Source organism: Alligator sinensis, unplaced genomic scaffold (genome assembly GCF_000455745.1).
Source record: "Alligator sinensis unplaced genomic scaffold, ASM45574v1 scaffold17_1, whole genome shotgun sequence".
In the NCBI taxonomy this organism is placed as follows: Eukaryota; Metazoa; Chordata; order Crocodylia; family Alligatoridae; genus Alligator; species Alligator sinensis.
Genome location: NW_005842491.1, coordinates 126317 through 149039, shown reverse-complemented (window position 1 = coordinate 149039; position 22723 = coordinate 126317). Strand labels below are relative to the sequence as shown.

The following is a 22723-nucleotide window of genomic DNA, read 5'->3' as shown; positions in this document are numbered from 1 at the left end:
TCCAGGCCAGTCAGGACCCCAGGCCCCCGGCTCTTGGGCATCCCTTGCAGTGGGCCCCCGGCCCTTTTGACCTTCTCTGGTCCTGGCCCCAGCATGGGCCAGTCGAGGGTACTATCCCCTTCGGGCTGGGTCTCTAGCCCCTCTCTCCCATCCTCGGGCCTCACCGTGCCACTACTCCCCATCCTCTCAGGGGCAACCGCAGCACCACACCCTGTACTCCATACACTCTCTCGGGGTCCACCCTCTGGGCCCCTCCAACATAGGGTTACCCACCCGGTGATGGGAGCTAGGGGTTAAGGCACCCCAACCTGCCTTTCAGCAGGGTGATCACTGGCCTGGTATTTCCTGGAGGCTCCCGCACCACTGAAAGCCCCACCAGACCACCCACTCCTGGCAGGGTGCAGTTTCAGGTCATGCCCAGGACCAGGAGCCTCCTGCCAACCCCTTGCAGCTCCCCCTTACCTCCAGGTCATTCACAGCAGCCCTACAGCCAGGCAATGTTGCTGCCTGCCTCCAGCAGCCAAACTGCCTTGTTTATATAGGCAGCCTAGGCCTCAAAATGACTGCCCTAATCAGGCACCTGGAGGCTGCCAGCTCCAGGCCCTTAAAGTGGCAGAGACACCCTGTGCTCTGCCACACTGTGTTTTGTTAACTGGATGAATATGTCTGCGAATGTGAATGCCTAACCTTTATTGAATCCCGTCCTCTCGGGGTATTGTAGTGTCCCCTATACCCCCTGGTTTATATATGTTATGTTCCCACCACTGTTTTTCTCATTAAAAGGTGTATGATTAAGTCCCCATTGGTGATCTGGCTCTGCTCTATAGGGGAAGGAGGGTCCCAACACCTCCCACAGCGCTCGTGCACCTGCTCTGATCCCTTCAATTGGAGAGGGGGTACATCTTGGAGTACCACTCAGGTTACATCTATATAGATCAGGCACTTCAGCAGGGCTTTTTGACACTTTTATCTAGCACTGGTTCAATTAGCTATTAGATAAAGGCATAAAAAAGTGCCACTGAAACATGCAATCTATACAGATGTTGGGCGACCCAGGTCCAACTAATGCGCTGCTTCTTCTGGGCATGTGCTGTGCTGTGTGCAGGCACGATGAATTTAATGTTAAGTGCTGGGTTTGCGGGGGAGGGGGGCAGTTCATGTCTGTAAGCAGCCCATATTTTTATACAGCATTACCATTTTTGTGCATTACAAAATGGAAACGCTACAGTCAGTCTGGTATATCATTCATGACTAAGGTGGGACCTGCTCTCTACTCAGGAGGGCAGCAGTATAATAACCTATTTATTTTGCATTTATTATATTTATGTTAATCTCTTTATTTATTATTGATTTATAATTTGAGTTGGTCTAATAAAAGATATCAGATTTACCCAAAGAACCTTGTCTGCTTATAATAACCTATAATTCTACTAGTGGATCGGCCTGGACATTGTGTTCTCTTGAGTAAATGTTTAAGCTGGCTTTTACTTTTGGAAAGACTGTAGCCAAACAACTGTTTTATAGTAGCTTCTTGTTCTTGACTGTAAGTAGGATTCTAGGACCTGCCACTCATTGCATTTTATTGTGGTACAACACAGCTGTCTCACCAGTGCATCTGCTTTCCAGAAATCCTACAGGGAATATAGACGGTGTCAAGTATACACTCTTGATATCCTCAGCACCCAGCCAAATTAAGCAGTCCCAAACTGGGGAGAGAAGCCAGGTGCTTTGGGATGGGATAGAAACTTCTCCCAGGTCAGTGAGTGACAGCCCATCTGCTACTGCAGCTGCAGAACGGCAATGTTTTCTATTCCCATTGTGCTCCCAGATGCCAGTGGCCTGAATGTAATCACTTCCTCTGCTAAGATGTATGTTGTTTTCCCAGGATCCTGTATCCTCCCATGACTAAGGAAGGGGGAAGGAAAATGTGTGGTGTCAGACTGATATTGTAAAAGGAAGTAACATTTCATAGGTACTTTTTCAAGTCTTATACAAAGGCTGGCAACACTAGGGCCCCAGCAACCAAGTACCTGACCCTGAAGGGGTCTCTTGCCTGGCTTTAGCAAAGTATAGTATCTGTAGTTTACATTCCTTTGGTATACCCTGGCTTTAAGCACTGAACCATGGGACCACATAGTCTTATTTCAAATCACTCTGTGTAATATACACAGAGGCAGACAGACTGAGGTTGCTTGGGAAGCTCCTGGCAGGGCAAAATTCTTAGTTTTGTACCAATAGAAAAAAAACACAGTCATTAGTGGGGGAAGTGAAAGGGCCGGTGGGAAGTCCATACTAGGGAGGAACAGTTGAGCTGTCTCTGACCTTGGACACATGTTACTTTTGTAGCACTATCTACCCCTTTATAGCACTACAAAAAGCAAGTGTCCATATATCCAGGCCATTTACAATACTACAGAGATAGTGGATCCACTAAAAGATAATGCAATCTACACAGAAAAGTTCCTGTTTCTGACTTGACAGCCTATGGGGAGCAGCACTGGTTGAGGACTTACAAGAAACAGGCAACTGGAAAAAGGTGAAGTGATGAATATAGTTCCAGTATGAAAAGTCAATATGAGAACTTCTTTTTTGGGACAGGAAAATGTTCTACCTATTTAAATACATATATGTTGACTTAAATCTTAGAAGTGGCTGTCAGAATTAAGTCACCTGTCAACCAGTGAAATGAATCATGTTGTATTTTTGTTCTGCAGGGACAATCAGTTCTCCTCCAATCTCTGTGGTGATCACCTCTGAGGCTGAGACTTGGGACATTGATGCATCTTCTTGCATGGGCTCTGGACAGTTTGTAGATTGGGATAAGATGCCAGAATTGGATCAAGAGACAAAGAGCCACAGAGAGATCCTCAGCAAAACCACTAGGGAACTGAAAAAGCTGGCAAGAGAAGGCTACTGGACTACCAGCCACAGTCTAAGAGCTCAGGCTTACCACCATATCATCCAGCATATCCCCTGCCGGCTTGTGACCCCAGATGCTCTGGTCTATAGGGATGTGGCAATCAGGCTGTTTGGAAAACAGAATGTGAGCTCCCATCCATTGCCTGAATTCCTTGAAGGATGCTTCATGCCCACATATTGCCTGACTAGGGAAGGTACAACAGCAGTAAAGAAAATTCTCATCTGCATTGGCAACCTCTTCCCTGACATCACCTACTGTCCAATTCTGCCTGCGATTGTAACTCTGCTGCTGCACTACAGTGAAGATGAAGCTCAGTGCTTTGACAATGTCTCTCACCTCATTGCTTGCAATGACTCCCACATCAGCTATATTGACCAGTCTTTCTTGGCCCACAAGGCTTCCTGTATGACTTTTGGGGATCTGGCTAACAAGCACTGCCCCACAGCTCACAGATTAATAGCCAGTGCTTCTGAGAATGTCTCAGAGGTCTATTCTGAATGGTTAACATGGCTCTTTGGTGAGCTTCCCTTTGATTATGCCATACGCATACTTGATGTATACCTATTGGAGGGACAGAAAGTCCTCTACCGGATTGCTCTGGCCTTGCTGAGACAATACAAGCTCTTGGTGACCTCGAGAGAGCTTGAAGTGACTGACATCAAAGGGGATTTGCAAGCTTTCATGCAGAACATTAGAGAGCACATGACTGTTGATAAGCTACTAGAGAGAGCTTTTGGTATCAGGCTATTCTCCCGCAAGGAAATCTGGCTTCTTCAGATGGCAAACAGGAAGGCTCTGCTGGAGAAAGGGATTACTATGGTGCAGCGCAGGTAAGAAAGCCTGATTTATTCACCAGCATGCTCAGGTAATGTTCCCTTGTGCTAGCCAGACAAACCAAAAACAATAGGTGTATAGAGAGAGAGAAAAAACAGACAGACGGATCTATCAGTCAATCTCACTGGAAGAGCTTGTTAGGAATGTTTTCAACAAAATCTTTTTTCACTGAAAAATTCAGATTAATCAAAATCAAAAACTTTTTTGTAAAAAAAGTATAAGTTCAAACAAAACTCATGTTTAAAAGATCGCTCAGATTCAGAATAGAATTATATGGAGGTGGAAAGGTTGATCACAAGCAGCCAGCATGGATTTGTCAGAACAAATTGTTAGATGTCAGATGTCAGAACAAATTGTACCAAACACATTTGATCTCATTATTTGACAAAGTCATTAGGTGGGAGAATGAAGGGAATGTAGTAGATATAGTGTATCTGGACTCCAGTAAGGCTTTTAACAACATCCTACATGACCTTCTCATAAACAAATTGGAGAATTGTGGATTAGACAAAGCTATTACAAGATGAATAGATAACTGGCTCAATCGCAGCAAGAAAAGTGTCATTATAAATGGATTGATGTCAGAATGGAAGGTAGTATTGAGTGGAGGCCCACAGGGTTCTGTCCTGGGCCTGGTACTGTTTGACTGGTTGATTAGTGATTTGGATACTGAAATAGAGAGCTCCCTGAGCAAATCTTCAGACAACACAACACTGGGAAGAAATGCAAGCAAATGGGAGGACAGGAGCAAAATTCAGAAGGATCTTGATGGGCTAGGAAGCTGAGCAAGAGCCAGTAGGATGAAGTCCAGTGCTCACAAATGCAAGGTGCTTCATCTCAGGAAGAATAATCAAAAACGCAAAAACAAAATGGGTAACAACTGGCTGGTTGACAGCACTATGGGTAAGGATCCAGGAGTCTTAGTGGATCACAGACTCAGTGCCTCTGCAGTGTAACACTTCTGCAAAAAAAGGCAAGGCAAGTTTTGGGCAGCATCAGTAGGAGCATTAGGTGCAAAACACAAGAAGATGATAATGGCTCTTTAATATGTACTGGTTAGGTCTCATCTAGAGCATTTCTCAATCTGTGGGTCACAACCCAAAAGATATGCCGTCACAGATTCAGTGCTCATATATGAAAGGGTCATGAATAAACTTGAAAAATGGATCAACAAACTTTAAAAATGGATTCTCCTTTAAAGGAGAAAAACTTGGGGAAACTGTGCCTTTTTTCCCTTGTAGACTGGCAGAGTTTCAGCCTGCAAGGGGCTGCTTAGAGCCCCCCACCAAACCTCCCACCCCACAAACCCACCCCTGCCTCACACACTGAGGGGCTGGGGCTTGGGGGCAGCAGGTTGGGAGTGAGGGGTACTGGAGTGGGACTGCCCATCAATGTTTACAAATGGGTCCTGGTACAAAAAAGGATAAGAACCACTGATCTAGAGTACGGTGTCCAGTATGTGGAGAAATCAGAGAGGGGCCAGAATACAGCAACAAAAATGATAAAGGGCCTGGAAAGCAAACCATTTGAAAAAAGTTAAAAGAAATAGACATGTTCAGCTTCCAGAAAAGGCAGTTAAGAGGGAACATGACAGCAGTTGTCAAATATCTGAAGGGCTACCATAAAAAAGAGAGAGAACAGTTTTTCTTTGTCACTGCAGAGAGTAGGATGTGTAGCAATGGCTTGAAATTTCAGCAAGTTTCAAGTGGATTTCAAGAAAAACTTCTTCACTGTTAAAACAGAAAGGCAGTGGAATAGTCTGCCTAAAGAAGTCGTAAAGTCTCCTTCATCAGAAGCTTTCAAGAAGAGGTTGGATAAGCATTGGTCAGCGATGACCCAGGAGTGGCTATGCCTAGGGTATGCTGTAAAGAGCAGCTGTTGGAAACCCAGGAGCCCCCTTCACACAGATTGCTAGGGATCATGTGAAGATCTCTGGAGCCCAGAGGGGGTGGATATTGAAGAAGACCATGCCAAGAAGCAGAAGAATACAGCAGAGCTCCAAAACCAGCTTAGTTATAAAAGAAGATTAAAGGAGGTGGGATACGTTTATGGAGGGGGTAGAATGACAGAAAGGGGAGTTCTGGCTCTCTAGTTAGAGGGCATTATGTGGGGAGTTGTTTGCAATCCCCAGGTTGCAGAGTGGTGTGGAGTGTGTTTGGTTTTTCCCATGCTCGTTTGCTTTCCTGGTTGCCACATGGGACCTGGAAGGAACTTTTTCCCTTCTGTTGGTACAGGTGCCAGTATTTTTTTGCCATCCTCAGAAACAGTGCGTGTTGGCTGCAACCAAGGCTGGGGTTTAGACTGGGGTGTGCCAATGCTCCTGCTGGAACTAAAACCCAGAGGTTCCTAGTTAAAGGGTCTTGCTGTTCTGCTCAGGGTAAGACCAATCACCACATTAGGGATCAAGAAGAAATTTTACCCCGTGGTCAGACTGGCATGGGCTGGGGGAGGGGGGCATTGTTTTCCTTTGTAGCAGGGGTCATGATCCGTGTCCCTGGATCTCTTGAGTGTATTTTAACAACACTTGCAGCTGCAGGACATTGAAAGTGCCCTCATCCCTCTTCTTTAGCTGTGACAGGTTAGGGTGCTCTTGATTTTTTGGGGACAATGTGCCTTGTAGTTGTGCATCAGGGTTGTTGTGTACTTTTAGGAACAAGCTAGACAAGCTCTTGTATGGATGGTTTGGATAGAAATGATCCTGTCTTGAGTTGGGAGTTAACTAGATGACCTCCTGAGTTCCCTTCCCACCCTACTTTTCTATGATTCTGTGGTCAAAAATCAGACTGAGAGTGGGAGATAGCAAGAAAGTGACTTTATGGACTGGTAGTTACATCCCTGTGATGTGGGAAACCCAGGTGCAAGATTCAGAGCAAGAATCTGAACTTTCAGCTTAAAAGCAAGTGCCCTAAACACCATACTACTGAATTCTCCAGGATGGAGGTTGATGTCTCCAAGTTATGGATGAAATGGACCTCAGGAGGTCATCCCAAACTAGATCATCCCAGCCAAAGCTTTGTCTAGCCAGGTTTTGAAAACATCCAAGGATGCAGCTTCTACCACCTCTGTGGGTAACCTGCTCCAGTGTTTACTACCCTCCTAGTGAGAAAATTCTTCCTAATATCTAACCTAAATTTCCCTTGCTGCAACTTGAGACCATTGCTCCTTGTTCTGTCATCTGCCACCACTGAAAACAGTCTAGCTACATCCTCTTTCGAATCTCTCTTCAGGTAGTTGAAGGCTGCAATTAAAACCCTCCCCCCAGTCTTCTCTTCTCTAAACTAAATAAGCCAAGTTCCCCCAGTCTTTTCTCATAGTTCATGTCCCCCCAGCCCCCTCACCATTTTTGTTGCCCTCTGCTGGACTCTCTCCAATTTGTCCACATCCTATCTGTAGTGGGAGGCCCAAAACTGAACATAGTACTCCAGATGTGGCCTCACCAGTGCTGAATAAAGGGGAATAATCACTTCCCTGGACCTACTGGCAACACATTTACCAATGCAGCCCAGTATGCTGTTAGCCTTCTTGGCAACAAGGGCACACTGCTGACTCATATTCAGCTTATTGTCCACTATAACCCCCAGGTCCTTTTTTGCAGAGCTGCTGCTCAGCCAGTCAGCCCCCAGCCTGTACTGGTGCAGGGATTGTTCCGTCCTAAGTGCAGGATTTTGCACTTGTCTTTATTGAACCTCATGAAATTTCTTTTGGTCCAATCCTCCATTTTGTCTAGGTCACTGATTCCTAGCCCTAGTCTCCAAAGTACCTACTACTCCCCTCGGCTTGGTGTCATCTGCAAACATATCCTGTTTCAGGGTTCCCTAATTCAGTGGCATACAATGTACTGATATCAAGGAAGGACTAAAGATGTTGATGAAAGCCAGTACAGGTTGTCTAATGGGGTATGATATATGCCCAGACCTCTGCCCATGCACTGTAAAGTATGCTGATAATTAAGGCCACCTTTAAGTTCATCCTCAAGCCCATGCCACTATCCACCTTAAGTGTAAGCCCCAACACATAACCCCAGAATAGTCCAACCTAACCTTGAAACTCTGCTGAAATCCTAGGTACAAGGCTGACCCCACCCCTATTCACCTCCTTGCCTGCCCCTGCCTCTACTGCATTTGGAACTCACCCATATATGCAGGCCACAAGCACAGAAAGTCCATCATCCGCAACCCAACAGTCCCAAGTTCCTTCTGTGCCCTACTTTCTGTCTCAACTGTTCCAAAAGTAGAGACAAATCTGGAAGGAGAAGCTGGCCCACAGACCAATTCCTGGGATGGCTCTGCCTCACAACCAAGAAACACAAGACAATCAGCTTTGGTGCTGGCTAAAAGGTATGATATAGGCAGTGAAGACAAACTCACATTCTACCAGATGGTTCATCTGACCTCAGAGTTGACCCCAAGTGCCACCATAGAGGTTGTCTTAGGCCTGACCTGCAGCATTCTGCTGTTCCCGTCATTGACCTCACGTGGTTCTGTCAATCCCAATTTAACAGTTCCTCCTCCTGTTTTCAGGTCTGGTGCCCACAGAGCTCTGCCAATGTTCCTCAGCCTTGGCCTGCAATCACTTGCTGTTACATTGATAGGTATTGTGCTGGACTGATATTAAGATTGCAATAGTTTCCAAATGTTCCAAGCAGAAGCAGGCCCCACTGTGTTAAGTATTATGTGAATGTAAATTAGGAGACAGTTCATGTCCCTGTCCAGTGCTTGGCACAGTGGGAGTTTTGGTCCATAACTAGAGCTCCTAAGAACTACTGCAATATTAAATACATGAATAAGTAATAACAACAGAGAGATTGCAGTCTAAAATATGCAAGAAAAACTGAAGAGTTGGGTGCTGCATTATAACATAAAACTGCATATTTCTGCTATTTTTAGACACACCAGGTTTTTGACTTATTAAAAGTGCTCTGCTCCAATCTTGCTTTCCCCTACAGACAGTCATTCCACCTGGCTGTGGATATGCTGAAGTTCAGCTCTACCATTGTAACTGCCCAAGAGATGCGTATCATATGGTCCTGGATTCCTGAGCGATTCTCCTTATTCCCTCCTGTCTTATTATTCTCCACCTCAGACGATGGGTACAGCTTACAAAGGTATAGTGACATCTGCAAAATTGTATCAAATGGGCCAGATTTCTAGTTAGGGAAAATTGACATAGCCTCATTGACTGAAATGGTGCTATTTGGATCTACAGCAGTTGAGGTTTGGATTCAATAACTGTACCTAATGTTTGAGCAATTTATTTTAGCAAGATGGTCTGTTGTATGAACTTCCTTGAGACTTATGACTGTTCAGCTCTCTATAGAGATGTTCTTCTCTAAAGCCTTGAACCAATGTATTGTATTTGTGGGAGACACGCATGTTATCTCAGGGGTTCAGAAATGTTTTTCTTACGATGGCTGTTTCATCTGATGTGAAATATGTTTGACTGATTTCAGTCCAGTTCCTTGGAGACACACATCCACAACAGAAAACCACTATACCACTGTCATCCTTGTGGATGACAGGCCAAGGATTGAATGGGCCATGGAGAGCAATCAGTGTTCTTGCTCTCTAAAGATGGCATCTCTAGATCAAGGCTGTTGTATGGAAGGGTTGTCCAACTTCTTAGTGGTCGGGGCTGCACACCATGGAGGCTGCACCAGCAAGGCCCACAGCCTTGCCTTACATCCCCAGCTATGGGCTCCCCCTGGCTCTCCCTGTGGGCTCCCCTGTGCTATGAGCTTCCCTGGCATTGCATGCATGTGACCCCCACAACCTCTACAGCACACACACAGCCATCCCCTATCACCTCCCTTACTGCAGGCTCCCTCAGCACTGCAGGCTAACCCCTGTCACTCTGCCCCATCCCCCAGGGTAGGGGCAGGAAATAAAAGCCAAAGAAGAGAGGGGGAGCCTGAAGACCCTGGCTATAGCAGCAGCCAGAGCAGTGAGGGGAGCCATGGCCCTTGGGCAGCCCAGGGGCAGGGGCAGGGCTGGTGGGTGGGAATACTGTAGATTAATCCTTTGTGGCCTGCCAGTGGGGCATCCCTGTTATATGGGAATCACACAGAGCTGGCAGCCCAGTACCTCCTACCCGCTTTAAACTTACTTGAAGATAAGCAGTAAATATTTCCTATTTCTTGTGTAAAGTTTAAGTCCAAAACGTGTAGTTAGCTGTGCTGTCCTGCTGCTTCTCACCTAAGGCAGCATGTACTGGGAGCAGCAATCCCTCTGCCTGTGCCCTGTTCCCTCTAGCTATCCCACAAGAACTCACGGCACAGAGGCAGTACCAACTCCTATTCCGAATTATTTGCTCCAACTCTTGTTGGCTGAATATTTGGGCTTCAAAGCTCTATTTAGGTAGCAGTATTAGGCATCCAGACACATAAATATAGCATTGATCAGCACAACATAAACCCCAAGCCAGACAGGCAAGCAGTCAGACATTCCTCCTGGCCTCTGCTCCAACTTATGGAAGCAGAGTGATGGAAAGGGTGAATGGCAAATTCCCCAATCAATCTACAGATAAAAAATTAACAAACATTTGAGCTGCAGTCCAAAGTGCAGTGAAATCACTGGGAGTCTTTCCACTGCTCTGGATGGGCTTTGGATTAGGCCCCTTTAATGATTTGCACCACCTGCTCCTTGATGCTCACAGACAGCAATCACAAGATGACTGTGGGCAGGATCCAGCCAAGCTCATTTTTTAACTGTGAATGTGGATTTCTAAAACTTACCTACACTTGTCTCTGCTCTCTTACAATGACATCTGGTGCCTGGGCATATACCATTCCCTCTCAGCACCTGTTCCTTTGCCATCAAAAGGGAAGCTCTCTACATTAGTGTGCAAAAGTAAAGCCCAGTCGGGCATTTTTAAACTTCCCATTTGTTTGACAGCACCAAGGTTGACAGTGTTCTTGTATCCTCTGTACCCACTCTGACAGCAAAGAGGCTGCAAAACAGACTAAAGGTGAATTCCCCTGCTGCAGGACCAATGCAAGGAGCCTTATCCCCATCTATACTTATAAGACCATGAGTAGAGTGTAGGTTAGAGGCGTGGATGTGGACACTGCCCTGTGGAGATTCTGGGCTGCAGTGCAGACCGCTGGCAACCTCAAACAGGCCAAATCTCGCTCACCAAAGGGGCTGTTTTGGAATGTAGGTAGTGTCAAGGTGACCCAAAGCCCCCCGCTCTCCTTGTCTGAGCCTTTACTTTTGTGCATCACAAAAGAACCCAGCCCAATGTAAATACATGGTGTCCAAGTAACACAGACTCTCAGCAGAACATTTTTAAAAAGCATCCAAGTTAAACAAAGCTTACTTTGTAACAACCCTACCGTGATGTTTTCTCTACCCAGACTGCGAGTCTGAGGTAGGACTTTGCATGTCTTGGCTGTGATTTTATGTTTGGATTTATCTAAACAATTACCTGCTTTGCTGGGCAAAAATTATGACATTAGAATACCCATAATAAAGTGACTTCCCAAGTTACTAACAAATACAAAAGATGCTGGAGCTAAATGATTAAGTGTTTCTGTCACTGTCCCTTTATGAGTTTGCTCAGGCAGGCTATTTAACATTACAATAGTTTCCAGAAGAGCTGTAACTGTTCTTAACAATCCTTTACATTTTGATTCAGCTTGCTATGTTTATAAAAGATTATTTCAACCCCTAACCAAAGAGTTTGTAGTCAGATTTTTTCATCAGTGCAAGCTAAACCAGAGGGGTTCTACCAAGGTTAAATATAGCCCTTGGCAGAGCGTAGCTGACAAGTTTTGTGCCCTGGGCAAACACCCACCAGAGAACAGATGTCTGTGGGAGTGGGGTTGGCAAGTGCCAGAGGGGAAGGGATGTCAGGGAGGTCAGTCTTTTTGCCCAGGGGAACCAAAGACCTTGGCTGGCTGGCTGCCCATGGCTGCTGCTGCTACAGCAAAGACTCCCCAGGAGGCTGCCACCCAGCACCCCCTCGAAGTTGGCACCCAGGGCTGGTACCCTGCTTGCCCACCCCTAGTTACACTACTAGCCCATGGATTTAAAATGTTAAAACTGTAACCCAAGGGACATGTAATCTTCAACAAGATGGCCCCTGTTTCCACAACAGCAGTGGAAACCCCCACAGAAACCCAACAGGGAATGATACAGCACTACTGCCACAACCCAGAAAAAGTGAAAAGGGGGAAAATGCAAAGTCTGATTAAAAAATATAGGTCTGGCTGTGGAGAAAATGGAGTGCAGCACCTTCTGAAAGCCTGCTTCGCGTAAGAGTGGCAGCATCCACATGCAGTGACGCCATCCATTATTGTTACCTTTATCATCAGTAACCACCACTGGTCTGTGCCATGTGAGTTGCATATTAGGCTCAGTAATTCCAGTAGCCAAACAGATCCTTGAACCTTTGATCTTGCAGTTCATGATAGTGTTGCCTGACCAATGGCACACATATGTCTAAGTGCTCTGTTCTTTCCCCCTCTCCTCCCAGTTCTGCTGACATTGAGATTGTCTTGTTCTCTTCTCTATTGGAACAGTTGCACTTCCAGGTTAGCTTCATGGTTTGGGGAGAGCTCCCAGAATAGAGGCTCCTTTGACTGGTCCTGGGTTTGATGGTACTCCGTTTGTGACCTTAACCTCTGAATGGCAGCTTTCACATATGAAAAATAGGGGTGGCTATGCTCACTCCTTACAAGGGTGTTTCAAATGTTTGTAAAGTGCTAATGATTGACAATGTGATTCTATGTATAGACAGAGCTCCCTCATGCTGTCTCCCTCTAGCCAACCTGAGGCGGTACAGTCCATCAACAATATAAAATGTAGTTTTCCTGAACTATGAGCAGGGTAGGACATGCTCAGGGCACCAGGCATTTTATTTATTATTTATTTATTAGATTTATGTACTGCCCTTCCCAGCAAAGTTCCTGGCAATTTACAAGAAGAGAATAAAACAGCTTATAAAACAAGGGAATGTACAAGAAAACAAAACAAGAGAACAAAATTACTAAGCAAGCAGGGGTGAGTCTCCAAGAGCACATAACTCCTGTGCTCCAGACTCCCAGACTCTGCATTGGCTTCCAGTAACTTTCTGGGCACAGTTCAAGGTGATGATTTTGACCTATCAGGCACTAAACGGTCAGGGCCCTGAGTACGTAGGGGACTGCCTTCTCCTTTTTGTCTCATCATGATCCAGAAGCATAGCAGGGCAGCTCCATCTCAAGGTTACAAAGACAGGAATGATGGTGGCCATATCTGAATCTGAAAGAAAGCCCTCTTACCAGATGGAGTTGATAAAAGGCCTTATAGCCACCACTACCACCACAACCTGGAGATCTACTTGTAGGAGAGGACCCAGGAGCACCCCATGGTTGCAATAGTGAGTAACAATGGGAGGCTGAGCCCCATTAATGACAGGTGCTGCAATCTCCCAAGTCAAGCAGTCTGCCCACCACTGTAAGGGATCGTTAGGCTGTAGGCAGTCAGTTCAAGTGGATTGCACTAGATCAGGGGTTTCCCGGAGTGTAAGCCATGGTCAAAACCAGATAGCTGTCCTAGTCCAGGATAGCAAGCTGAATTTGAGATGCGGCCCTCATCAGGGCACACCGCTAATGCAGCCCAGGAGGTCCAAGACAAAAACAGGAGCAAGTAGATTTCATAGATTTCATAGACATTAGGACTGGAAGGGACCTCGCAATATCATCGGGTCCAGCCCCTTGCCCCAGGGGCAGGAAGTCAGCTGGGGTCAGATCATCCCAGCAAGATAAGCATCCAAGCATTTCTTAAAGGTATCCAGAGTAGATGCTTGCACCACTTCTGGGGGGAGTCTATTCCAGACTCTGGAGACTTGGATGGTAAAGAAGTTTTCCCTTATGTCCAGTCTAAAATGGTCTTCCAGCAGTTTGTGACCGTTAGATCTTGTCTTCCCTTGGGGTGCCCTGGTGAACAGATGTTCTCCCAGTTCCTGATGCACACCCCTAATATACTAATAGGCTGCCACCAAGTCACCCCATAGCCTGTGCTTCTCCAGGCTGAAGAGTCCCATGCCCCTCAGTCTCTCCTCATAAGGCCTGTTCTCTTGACCTCTAATCATGTGTGCGGCTCTCCTCTGGACTCGCTCAAGCTTCTCCACATCCTTTTGAAGTGTGGAGCCCACAATTGGCTGCAGTAGGAGTAAGCAGGAGGGTCCAAGCCAGAGATTCAGAACATGGAGTCACACCAGCTAGAGGTCCAGAGCACATAACTGCACAAATTGTGTGGCACTCTTAAAAAGATTTCATGGCACACCAGGATGCTGGAGCACCCTGGTTGAGAATTACTTCTCTGCTAGAGAACTGCTCTAACCAGATAATGAATATTAACCTATTTGGACAATTGCCTGCACTATCAACAGCAACAGATCTGAGAATTACCAGCCAATAAAAAAGATCATATTCTAATGCCTGAAGGACCGTGTCAAAGGAGCACTCACGGAGAGTTGACACAACATCAGCCAATGATGGGTCTATATAAATATACTGCTCCTGGTACTGTAAAACGGAACATGCCAACCCTATGGGCTCTCTACTGAGTGCCCTAGTGTAACTATCAAATCAGGTAGGTCTCTCCTCAGTTTCAAGCTCATATCAATCGGTTTACTTTGCTCATCTCTGCAGGTTTTATTCATGCTGTGAAGGTTACGAACCAACAGTACTGCTCCTAAAAACAACACGGGAGGAAGTAAGTACCATATTATCCAAACACGGAAGAGTACTACGAGGAGATTCAGATTGGTCCAGGAGAGAAATGAATATGTAGGCAGATATATTCTACACCCTGATTTTTTAACCAGGGGTGCTGCCAGATCCTATGAAGGGTGCCACAATGTACGAGGAGATAAGTAGATAAGCTAAGTAGAAAAAAGCAGGTTCAGGCTTGTCCCTGCCTGAACGATCCCCCCACTCCTACTGCCCTGCCCCTCTGCTGGGAGGTAAGCACTATAATATGTGCATTCATTTTTGAAATTGGGTGCTACTTAATTCCCAAATGTTATGAAGGGGGGAGCTTGAGTCCAGTGAAGGGTGCAGTTTAATCATGAGATGACAAAGGCTTGGATTACAGCAGCCATCTCCACATCAGAAAATATATATATAGAACCAAACCTGATTTCACTTTATGCATCTAAGTGCCTTTTATTTATATAGGTTCCCTAGGCTCTGTATCCTGCCTCGTGGCTTTTAAGTACCTAACATTTAATATTTTTGGATAAAATAGATAAATAGCAGCAGGGTATCTTCTGTACTACTGGGAGCAGGGGCCAGAGTCTGAGCCCAAGGGTCCCCTTCCTTTCAGGGCAATATCTATGTCACTGAGCCACACTTTCAATGGCTTACTTTCCTCATAGCCCAATATATCTTCCCCCAGCTTCCATCCATGAAGGCTATAGACACAGGGCCCAATTTATCCCTGTGCTGCAGCATCTTTACAGTAGCACTGTGGAAAAAAAAAACATACTCTATCAAGGAAATTCCTTGATCCTGGTGGAAATCAATGGAGGGTTTTGGTGATTAATAAGGAAGAAGATGGATCTGTGGAGAAGGACATTTTCTCCAATGAACGTGTCCCTCTTTGATTTCAATAACAGAAAGACCAGAGAAAGAAAATAAAAATAGAGATGTCTTCCTTAACATCTGAAAGTGGTAAAATATCTACAAAAACAAAAAGTAGGCATCTTCCCAGGGACTTTTCAGAGCAGTTCATAAATCCATACTTTATCTCTGCACCCTTGGTCAAATGGTAGGAAGATGATACTGTAAATCTCTCGGGCATCCAAAAGATTTATCAGCCAACAGGTACAGGTTGCCCAGGATCTGACCCTCTAGCTTGACAATGGGATAAACAGTTTGCTTCCTTCCAGTGCCTTGTCTAGACCATCATGGATTTCCTCAGTTATTCTCATTTTCAGTAACACAAGATCAAATCTGCTCTGTTTTCAAGCAAAAAAAGTTTTATTTTATTTTATTTTTGTTTGTTTCTATCCAAAAACTCATCTTGGCAGCTGGGAATCAAGCCAAGTTCTTTTCTTCTCACATGTTACCACCAGCAGGTAGGGCTGTTCAGGCCAAATTAGGTCTTTAGTTACTCCAGAACAACATTGCTGTTTTCCAGTTCTGCCCTCAGTGGCCCCTGAGGCAGTCCTATTGCCCTCCGGTAGAACAGATGGGAATGCAGTTAACCTGCTAATTCATGAAGAGGAACGGGGTCCAACCCCTGTACATGGGTGCACATCATCATGCTAACAGAGCAAAAAGCAGCAGAAACAGCCTAGTCACTATGGCCCTGGACACACAGAGTGGGGCAGATCAGCTAAGCAAGAAGAAGCTGTTAAGTATCCTTTCAGTGTAGACCTGATGGGCACAATTCTGCCTTTTGATCCAAACCAGGAGCCCCAGTTCTGGTAGTCTACTTTCAAAATTCCCACGTGGTCCAAATCTGGGTAACCAAATAAGTGTGCGTGTGTAAATCAAAGGTTGCCACTCCCCCAACACTGCGTCTGCCTAGCCTGTGATTTCTGTTATTTAACCTTGTTGATGCTTTCCCTGCTGTACTAATTCACTGACAACTAAATTGTTCTTCATACGCCCTCCTTAAGGTGTGTGGTGCATTTCTGTCTTCTGACTGGAATGAAAGGAAAAGGAGTGGGGGTACATCCAGCTTTTTTGGCACAGGGGAATGCTTTGTTTTTAGCGTAAGTCTTACTCTATTTCCCACCTTATTTATTTATCATTTATCTTATTTATAGTTTGTGTATTTTAAGATTTACGGTAATTTTTGTTCACCTCTCGTATAACTCTCACTGTGGCAGTTAACTACCAAAGCATACAACCAGCAGGTACTATCACTGCTTCCTTCACACAGCTCCACCAGTGTCCCTTGCTTCTGACAGGAAAAAATACAGAAGAACAGAGAAATTGTTGTGTTGGATGAGAACAGAGGTCCATCAGGTCCCAGTGTCTATCGGGTCCTCGAGTCAAGGTGCATTAAGCCTTGTAGTGCAATGTAGAGTTTAATCCAGGGATGCCAAACTCACTTTGGGCCCCAGGCTGGATTCGGACCACAGGGGCTCCTCCCAGGCTAGATCCACGGGACAATGTCTGGGGGGCAGTGTTGGTACAGGTCAGGCAGCAGCATGGATTTCAAGGCATGGGGCGACACAGAGATACATCTGTGGGGTGCACAGCCAGGAGCATGCATCCTTGAGGAGCCAGGGGCATGGAGCAGGGTGGAGCTCTGGCTGGGCTGCAGCCAGGGGTGTGCAGTGGTGCAGGTCCAGGTTTGTCCAGAGCTCCACACCACTGCATGCCCCCCGTCAACATATGCCCCTGGCTCTACACTGGCCAAATATAACTCCATGCCACTGCAGGCCCCCTGGAGTCACAGTGCAGTATGCCCCTGGCACAGTCAACACACCAGAGTTCAGTACCGCTGGGCAGTGACAGAGCTAGGGGCATGTGGCTGCACGGAGTTGTGTTTGGGAAGCACAGAGCCAGGGCCATGCGTCCTCAAGGAGCTGGCAAAGTGCAGCGGCATGGAGCTCTGGCCAAACACAGCTCCACACCACTGCACACCCCTGGATCCGTGCCACTGCCCAGCAGCAGAACTCTGGCTGGACAGCAGTGCCAGGGGCATGCTGCAGCACAGAGCTGAGGGTGTGCACTAGTAGTGCACCAGACTACCAGTCAGCCAGATGCAATCCGTGCGCCATATATTTGACACCCCTGGTTTAATTTATGGGAGTTGGAGCAGATTCAGCCCTGTCAGGATTTATCATCCCCTCCAAAGACAGTGTCATAATTACAGGGCTAGTGATACCCTTCCCTATTCTGAACATGCCTTCTCAGCAATCAGGCCTGCATCCCTTCATTTCTCTTGGCAAGAAATCACATAATTTTACCACTCTTATATCAGGCTCTGAACCAGAGCACCCCCTGGATCAGCCATGATCACCCAACCAGTCTCACTGCATTCAATACTTATGGTTCTTCCATTTGAAAATCTGTGGTCAGTGGTGTATCACGAGACCAAACAGCCTTCTTAAGCCAAAATATTGTTTAAACTTTACAGAAGGAAGAAAGCATAACATAAAAAAAAAGAATATTAAAAGAATAATTTACGCTCTCACCTTTCTTACTTAAGTCCTGTCCCTCTGTGATAAAAGCCTAGGAAGACTTAGTTTCTTCAAATCCTCCAGTGAGGGTTGGTGTCTATGGGAATAGCATCTCAGCAATATCTGTCTGTCCTTGCTTTTTATTCACCCGTATGTCCTTTGTCTTGATTTCTGGAGCATAAACTCCAGTCTCTTGACAAACTGGTCCAATGAGCTCAGTGGGGAGTTGGAGGCAGAACAGCAAAGCAAATCACTTTTGTGTTGTTCTTTCTCTATCAGTAATGGGATGGATATCTGAAGCCACTGTACTCTTCATACAATAATCCCCCTTAAAACAGTTAGACAAGCATACAGAATACACAGTATTCATAAATTATTACCAAGCAGTCTCATCTCTTCCATGATATCTCCAGACATAGAGCAGTTTCGATACAACAAGCAGACCACCCCATGGGAGATCCTGCAGGGCGTTAGCCATAATGCTCCATTGGTGGAGTTTGGCCCTGTTACCCCCTGCTGAATAGCCATCACTTACAGACTTACCGCCGATATCCACAGAAATAACCAAACACCCAGACCCACTTAATATCATTTGGCAGGAAAGTATTCAAAGGATATGCTGCAGTGCTCATGTGTTGCCTTGTTTTATAGGTGCGCCCTGAAATGGAGAGGTATGAGTGGGTGTTTATCAAGAAACCAGAGCTGACCAAGGCAGTCCCTCGTTCACCCCGCCAGCGCTCATCTTCTCTCTCCTCCCCCACCGACATCTCATCTTCCCCTAATGGCCACGTGGCCAGTTCAAACCACCTCTCAGTGCCAGTTCTGCAGAGAGGAAAGGTTCGCCTTTCTCCATTTTTGGCAATAAGACACTTCCTGCTGCCTTCAAAAACAGCTTCCATGTTCATGTCTGGGACTCAAGAAGGAATCATTATTGGTAACCATGCCATTAATAAGTATCCTCACATTCTCAGAAAAGAGAGTGCTATCCTAGCCCAAAAGCACTCCAGCCCAAACTCTAATTTACACATGTCCACTCAGGGGGTGGTATGGTACTGAACAGTCTCAAGGTGCTTTCTCTGAATGCTCCAGAGAACACAGAGGGAAGGTATGCGTGAAAACTATCCCTAGCCTGATCTTCTCTCTGAAGCTGGCTACCTCTGTTGCCTGATGCTATCAATAGAGAATGGCGAGGTGCAGTCATGGGCCCACATCCTCTCTGCTTTGCATAATTTGTACCTTTAGGGCTGCCAGAGTGGTGGCACCCACTCGCTTTGGGATACCACAAGCCTTGTGACTGTGCCTGAGACTTGTGAAGGCACTTACTGTCTGCAATATCCCTGTCCAAATGGCAGCTGGAGTTTACCACTGTATATTTTTAACAAAAAAGTATCAGGAAGAAACAAAGGTAGGAAGTCCATTCGTGACTTAATAATGAGCCCTAACTGTGCATGAGGAATTACACCATAGCTTACAGAGTTGCAGATTAAATCTTTGAGACCTAGTGTCATTCAACTGATTCACAACTATTACATCAAAAATGAGCAGAACTAATTGTCTTGGCAATACAAAGCTCTTCCATTTCAGATAAAGGAGAATTTGCATTAGCTGTTAGCAACAGCAAGATGCTATTGCTACAAAGGCAGCTAGGGAGCAGTGTTAGGCAGACACAAAGCACAAGTGGGGCATCTTAAAGTAATGCTCAGCCTGTAGCCTGCCCTACAGTTGGGAAAGAATTAACTTCCCCAAACTGTACCTCTGTTTCATTCCCCAAGCAATCAGATGCAGAAATGAAATTGAGGTCAAGTGCAATGTCTGTGAAAACAAGATTTTTAAAATCTCCATCCAATTTAATAATTTAGGTCCAACTACTTGAGCAATCTCCAATATTGTCTGTATTGCAGTCTGTTGTCCCATGAGGTAACTCTTCAGAAGCTGTTGCATGAGAAGTAGACAGTGACTTCCAGTTTGGCATAGAAAGGTAATGGACCAGATAAGATGAAGGTCTCTTCTACTTCCAGCTGTATACCACAGTCAAGAGGAAATAAAACTAAGTAGGAACTGAGACATGAGTGGGATGATTGGGATTCTTTTGAGATCAGCCCCTCTGTTTACCTAATAACCTGGTGAGAGCAGATCCCCAACAATCCTTCCCATTCTTTTACAGGAGGTGGAGGAGGCCAAGCTCTGTGCATTGATGCTGACCTGCTTCATGGAAGGACAGAGCACTGTGAGACATTTGACAACCCTCCGCTCTGTGAAGAGAACTTCCAGGTGCAGCTCCTTGAAGTCTGGGGTTTTCAGAATGCCTAAATTATTGCTAAAATTGCTTCTGCCTGCCCCATATTAATCAATGAAAGATTCATCACCACTGGAGGATGTATGACTGATTGACTCCAAAGGCCTGACTGTCATGGAGGAAGTCCCCACATGGTGGCAGCCTGCATTTCTCTTGCTACTTTGTACCCCACTGCTAGCCATTCTCCATATTTTCCATCTTCATCATAGTGGACAGTGATGATGACTAGGAATGAGGGAAATAAAGGTCCACAGTACAACCTGTTGTTATAGGTACTGCCTTGCTATGAATGTATGATAATAACTCAGCCCCAAAATGTTTGCACACAGTTCAGATTAAACCCCCAATTTCTGGAGTTTGGAAAAATGAGCTAATTTGCATATTTTCTTGAATCTTTCTACGACTGACTTGTAAGGTTTCCATCCTGGTCCCAAGTCCAAAATGATTATAACTAGGAATAGAACCTCTATAGTCTTTGAAGGTCACCAGATAGTGCGTGCAGTGACAAGTTAGTTATCCTATGATATGGTACACAAGTGGCTTTCATGTGCAGCTACCCATTTTAGCAAAGTAGTTTTGACAGTTACCACCAGAGCCAATTATCTACACCATTTTTGAAAATGCAGCAAATTCCGGGCAGATTGCAAGCAGTAGCATAACTAGGGGTGGGCAAGGAGGCCACAAGCCCCCGGCATTGCTTTAGGGTGGGATTTGCTGGAACCAAGGCTAGGGGGTCTGTGCTAGAATTGAAGCAGCTAAGCTGCTAGTCCAGAAGCTGCAGGCTGGGACTGGTGGAGACAGGCTAGGAATTGGACAGTGATCTCAAGGAGGCTCTTGGGTGCTTGACAGATAAGTGCTGGGCATGAAAGAAGAAGCAAGAGATGAAGGCAGAGGGATGCACCCTTGCTGCAGAATTAGGGATTTTATTTCTTTACTCACCATGGTATTCAGCAGCACCTTTGTGGGGGCAGCTGAGAGATTTTACTCATTAGCTGCCAGGACTCCAATGAGCCCCTGGGTACTGTCCCGTTCCCTCTACCCCTGCCCCGCAACCAACTTTGCCCAGAAGCAAAAGAGCTTGCCATGCCTCTGAATGCAAAAGTCTTCAGATGCTCCACAGACTCTGCTCCAGCCTAAATACATATAACTATGTAGTTGTGCCTCTGCACCGTGTGTGGAAAAAGGCAGGTGATGTATCCCTAGAACACATAGCTAATGTAGAGCCACCTTGGTAGGAAAAAGTAGTAGAACTCTGGAAGTAATAGCTTCCCTCTAAGTGAATATTTTTTGCTTGCAATTTCTGGAGACCCCATGGTAGCCAGCAGTTTTAGTATGGTCAAGACATTTGAGTAAAGGATTTGTCACAGAGACAAGACCCTCTCCATCCTAGAAGTGGGGTTGCCAGGATCCAAGCTGAGGCCTCTTAGTGAACCAATACAACAGAGCTTGCCCAGGTTTACACCTGTTTTGAAAATGGAAAGAGAGCACTTTTCTCTTGAATGTCAAGCATAGCACTAAACTCATCTGAGATATGCAAATCCACAATATTTATTTAAGCTTTTCTCAGTAAACTAGCATAACATATTATTGTAAACCTTCCTCATCGTGGGGCTTGTACTAAACTGAAGAGGTGTTTTCAGAGCAGTGTTAGTGTCATAAGAATCTAAATAGTTAGAACATCTGGCAGTCTAATCTATTCTGTCATTAGTTATCCACCATTAGAACAATAAAAAATTAATCATTTTTAAAGATGAACTATAATCATGTAAACTATGATAAGTCCAATGTAGTAGTGAATGTGTTTTTTAATCCCTATAAAAATCATTTAGTTGGCAGAATGAAAACATGCTTTCAAAGTCCAAATATATTTTTCATTTAAAGTTTTATTTTAACGGCACTCATTCTCTCCAGTTATAAAGAGCAGATGTGGCTTCCTCCAAGGAGATAATTCTAGAAATGCTAGGTGAATATGGGTCAGAGAGAAGAGTCTCATACCCACAAAGTCATCTATGCAGACATTCAAATCAATAGTAATAACTTGTGGTCTTCAAAGTACATCTGGTAAGATAAGATGTGAAGTCTGTATTTCTGCTCTTTTATATCAGTTTTGTTTTACTGTTAGTCTAATAAAGCTACTGATACATGAATAGGTTTAATTCATAGAAGGCATAAACCTGAAACCAGAATCAGGACCATGGTGTTGTATATACAGTGATGTGCTCAGACATCATTTTCCTACACACATGCTTAGCAGAACCTGAACAGGGGCCTGGGGGCTTGCCAGAGCTCATTGCATTGGGATCACCCTTTCCCATAAGCTCCCCCTTTTGTTGTTTCATGAGCTCTGCCAGTCATAAAAATGATTCATAAAGGTCAGGGTTGTTCTTTCATGCCCTGAATCTGGCCAATAAATTCCTGTTTTGAATTTGAGGAGTTCTGCTAAGACCTGGCCAATATTTGCCCCTTCCTAAGGCTATATACTGAACCAGCCAGATTTTCTGGGTGAAATTGCTAAGCAGAGGGATACACTTATTTTACCAGATGCATTC

At 45.3% G+C, this 22723-nt stretch overlaps 1 protein-coding gene across 5 annotated transcripts in view; it reads left to right on the top strand.

Moving 5' to 3' along the window:
- Positions 1–22717, top strand: part of LOC102376228 (TBC1 domain family member 24-like) — a 26930-nt gene extending 4213 nt beyond the window's left edge. For 2 of the 5 annotated variants that reach the window (XM_025212897.1, XM_025212899.1), the window contains exons 2-8: positions 2715–3750; positions 7819–8091; positions 8700–8858; positions 14388–14451; positions 16364–16459; positions 18530–18812; positions 20043–22717. In XM_025212897.1, coding sequence (XP_025068682.1) covers positions 2715–3750; positions 7819–8091; positions 8700–8858; positions 14388–14451; positions 16364–16459; positions 18530–18812; positions 20043–20188 — 2057 coding nt within the window. In that variant the 3' untranslated portion in view covers positions 20189–22717. Of the gene's footprint in view, positions 1–1932; positions 1973–2714; positions 3751–7818; positions 8092–8699; positions 8859–14387; positions 14452–16363; positions 16460–18529; positions 18813–20042 lie in introns of those variants that run through there. The other 3 variants (XM_025212900.1, XM_025212898.1, XM_006031276.2) reach the window with 3 other exon arrangements.
- Positions 22718–22723: the final 6 nt, after the last annotated feature.